The sequence below is a fragment of the Cebus imitator genome, unplaced genomic scaffold, assembly GCF_001604975.1.
Source record: "Cebus imitator isolate Cc_AM_T3 unplaced genomic scaffold, Cebus_imitator-1.0 Scaffold417, whole genome shotgun sequence".
Classification (NCBI taxonomy): domain Eukaryota; kingdom Metazoa; phylum Chordata; class Mammalia; order Primates; family Cebidae; genus Cebus; species Cebus imitator.
This window is the reverse complement of record NW_016107732.1, coordinates 1,497,409-1,501,387: the sequence shown is the minus strand read 5'-3', so window position 1 is coordinate 1,501,387 and position 3,979 is coordinate 1,497,409. Positions and strand designations below refer to the sequence as shown.

The following is a 3,979-nucleotide window of genomic DNA, read 5'->3' as shown; positions in this document are numbered from 1 at the left end:
CTCAAACATCCTCCCACCTCAGCCTCCCAAAGTGCCGGGATTACAGTGTGAGCCACTGTGCCTAGCCTTAAAGGATTTCGGATTGCAATTTGTCACTACCAGATTTTTAGCTTATAACATTGGTTGATCCTGAAGTTCCAGTTTTAGAAATCCAACCTGCAGAAAAACCAACTTGTTCGTGCAAAAAAAAGAGTATGCAAGGAAGTTTTCTGCAATAACTCTAATGTCCATCCAAAGAAGAAAAACCAAATGTCGACCACACTGAAGCTGTTAAGAATAAAGCAGAGGTCGGGCATAGTGGCTCATGCCTATAATCCCAGTACGCTGGGAGGCCAAGATGGGCTAATCACTTTAGGTCAGGAGTTCAAGACCAGCCTGGCCATATGGTGAAATCGTCTCTATTAAAAATACAAAAATTAGCCTGGTGTCATGGTGCACACCTGTAATCCCAGTTACTGGGGAGGCTGAGGTTGCAGTGAGTCAAGATCGCACCACTGCACTCCAGCCTGAGCAAGATGACACTCCATCTCAAAAAATAAATAAAGTGGCTGGGCATGGTGGCTCACGCCTGTAATCCCAGCACTTTGGGAGGCTGAGGTGGGTGGATCACTTGAGGTTAGGAGTTCAAAACCAACCTCTCCAACATGGCGAAACCCCATCTCTATTAAAAATACAAAATTAGCCAGGCATGGTGGTACAAGCCATGGTTGTAGTGAGCCAAGATCGTGCCACTGCACTCAAGCCTGGGCAACAAGAGCAAAACTCCACCTCAAAATAAATAAACAAACAAATAAATAAATAAATAAATAAAGTGTCCAGGGGGAGTACAAATAAATAAATACATAAAGTGGACTGACAAACAAGGTGGCTCATGCCTGTAATCCTAGAAGTGGGTAGATCACTTAAGCTCAGGAGTTTGAAATCAGCCTGGGCAACATAGTGAAACACCATCTCTACCCCCCAAAAAAGAATTTAATGGATGTGGTGGTGCATGCCTATATTTCCAGCTACTTGGAAGGCTGAAGTAGGAGGATAGCTTGAGTCCAGGAGGCAGAGGGTACAGTGAGCTGAGATCATGTCACTGCACTCCAGCCTAGGTGACAGAGTGAGACCCTGTCTGTATTATAACACCCCCAAAATGTATACATATATTCACATACATTCATGTAAACCTATATAGGAAAGTCTGGCTAGAAATACACACCAGAGTTACCAGTGATTACATGAGGGGAGAGTAGTAGACCATGAGTGTAACAGACTAAGGGAGCCCCTACTGTCAACACATGTATCACCTGCTACCAGCAACAAGTTCACTCTTTTTTTTTTTTTTTTGAGACGGAGTTTCACTCATGTTACCCAGGCTGGAGTGCAATGGCACGATCTCGGCTCACCGCAACCTCCGCCTCCTGGGTTCAGGCAATTCTCCTGCCTCAGCCTCCTGAGTAGCTGGGATTACAGGCACGCACCACCATGCCCAGCTAATTTTTTGTATTTTTAGTAGAGACGGGGTTTCACCATGTTGACCAGGATGGTCTCGATCTCTTGACCTCGTGATCCACCCGCCTCGGCCTCCCAAAGTGCTGGGATTACAGGCTTGAGCCACCGCGCCCGGCCTAACAAGTTCACTTTCAACCAAGCAGGACACTGCTGACTCTGCGGCCAGAGAAAAACTTAGTTTGGTTCTGCCTGTCTGCAACTGCTCATCAGAGCACCCCACCTGAGGTATCCCACTGTCTACTGCTTTTCTAAGATATTGGTCCCTGACTAATCAGTTGGCCCCTTCCCTGTGGGGGCTTCCCATATGTCTGGTTCTCACCTGGAATGGTGTCTTGAGGAATTCCTCTCTCCACTGGCCAGAAATCTTCTGCCTCCTCTAACTGAGATACCACATCTGGTTTGGAAAGCTGATGTTCTGCTCAAAGGAAAAGAGACAGGGCTTGGGGGCGGTCTGTGTTTGGGAGAAAATGCTATCCTATGGCAGCACAAGCCGTCTCCACCTTCTCCCCTGCATGACATGACTGCTGGCCTAGAGTGGTGAATCCAACTCCAACCATCCCTGTTATTGGCTTTCCTAGACTCCTTTGCCAAGCAGCTGAGGGGCCCAGTTCTGGTCAGCCAGATACAGTGGGAGATCGGTCAGCTGGGGGACACTCTGGGAAAGCTTTTGTTTTCTGGTTATACATGACAGCTGTAAGAGAGCTGGCCAGAGCTACCCCTTCTCTTCTTTTTTGCCTTGAATACAGATGCAATGCTTGCAGCCACAGCCGTGCAATGATTTGGGGGAACACAGAAAGGTTCACCATAACCACAGATGGAAGGGACAGGCTTTTTTTTTTTTTTTTCTTAAGATGGAGTCTTGCTTGGTCACCCAGGCTGGAGTGCTGTGATGCTATCTCAGTTCACTGCAACCTGCTCCACCTCCCAGGTTCAAGCAATTCTCCTGGCTCAGCCTCCCGAGTAGCTGAAGCACCTGGCTAATTTTCATATTTTTAGTAAAGATGGGGTTTCACCATGTTGGCCAGGCCGATCTAGAACCCCTGACCTCAAATGATCTGCCCACCTTGGCCTCCCAAAGAGCCAGGATTACAGGCGTAAGCCACCATGCCCGGCTGGGACACGCTCTTTGATGCCAGGCCAAAGCTGCTGGACACTGGCATCACATTATCTGGAATTTCTGTGGAGGGTTTTTTGTTTGTTTTTTTAATAAAGATAGGCTCTATGTTGTCCACACTGGACGCAAACTCCTGGGCCCAAGCAACCCTCCTGCCCAAGTCTCCTGAAGTGATCCACCATGCCTAGCGAGAACTCTTGTTACAAAAACAATAAGCATCCACTACTGCAGCTGAAAACATCCTTGACAGACCCACCTCCCTGGTATTCAGGAGCTCTGAGGGATGAACTACGCGATGCTTCAGAAGTCGTACTGAAAAGCTGCCCTTTTCTTACTTGTTGGTGCCCCTGCAATCTGAGCCCAAGCAGACACATACTTTAGAGGTGCTACATTTGTGCTACAAAGCACAGATCTTTATTGACCTGGAGGCCAGCCTTACCCACTGAGACCAGGTTCCTGTAGTTCTCCAGCATCACTTCCCTGTACAGGGACTTCTGTTTGAGGTCCAGCAGTCCCCACTCTTCCGGGTTAAAACCCAGTGTTACATCTTCAAAGGTCACTGGTTCCTAAAATCCAGATTCTTGTTCAGCCACAGGCCATCCTCATCCACAGCAAAAGAAAGACAGGGGAGGCTGACCAGGCCAGTGAAAGCACAGAATGGTCTACAAGATGACCCAAGGGCATTTTGGGAGTTATATCCTGAGTTCCTGTCTTTGTCTGAAACCCCAAGCAAACCCAAGCTTGACTCTATTCAGGTTACAGTAAGGAGAGCAACACATGAGGCCTCTGTAGCATATGAAAACCTATTTTTTTTCTCCCTGGGTGAGTCCTGAATGGGACATCCAAGACTCAATCAGTTTCTTATTCATTTGAAAATTCTGACTTTGAGAGTGGTTTGTGTGCCTCCTAGGGAATTCTCTGAGCTGCACCATCACACCCAAGCCGTCAGCCCCCACCCAGGGCCCTGCTGCTTCTATCTCCTTCACAGGTCAGGGATTCATCCTCACCTGTCTTTTTTACTTGTAAGTGAACGCAGCGGCTCTCACCTCTTTCTTGATGCCTATTTACCTGCTGAAATCTAAACAGAAGCCTGATCCCTGCATAGATCTGTCAATTACTCTTTGGGAGGCCAAGGCGGGCAGATCAGGAGGTCAGGAGTTCGAGAACAGCCTGACCAACACGTTGAAACCCCGTCTATACTAAAAATACAAAAATTAGCCGGGCGTGGTTGCGCGCGCCTGTAATCCCAGTTACTCAGGAGGCCAAGGCAGAAGAATCGCTTGAACCCGGGAGGCGGAGGTTGCAATGAGCCGAGACTGCAACACTGCACTCCAGCGTGGGCGACGGAGTGAGATTCCGTCTCAAAAA

General features: G+C 48.2%; 1 protein-coding gene across 5 annotated transcripts in view; it reads right to left on the bottom strand.

Moving 5' to 3' along the window:
• ZNF274 (zinc finger protein 274) overlaps positions 1–3,979 on the bottom strand; it is a 30,444-nt gene that overhangs the window by 24,951 nt on the left and 1,514 nt on the right. For 2 of the 5 annotated variants that reach the window (XM_017509607.2, XM_017509608.2), the window contains exons 3-4: positions 3,051–3,177; positions 1,817–1,912 (exon numbers count right to left, since the gene is read on the bottom strand). The exons of 2 other annotated variants lie outside the window; for them this stretch is intronic. In XM_017509607.2, coding sequence (XP_017365096.1) covers positions 1,817–1,912; positions 3,051–3,177 — 223 coding nt within the window. The remainder of the gene's footprint in view (positions 1–1,816; positions 1,913–3,050; positions 3,178–3,979) is intronic. One more of the 5 variants, XM_037731704.1, reaches the window with a different exon arrangement.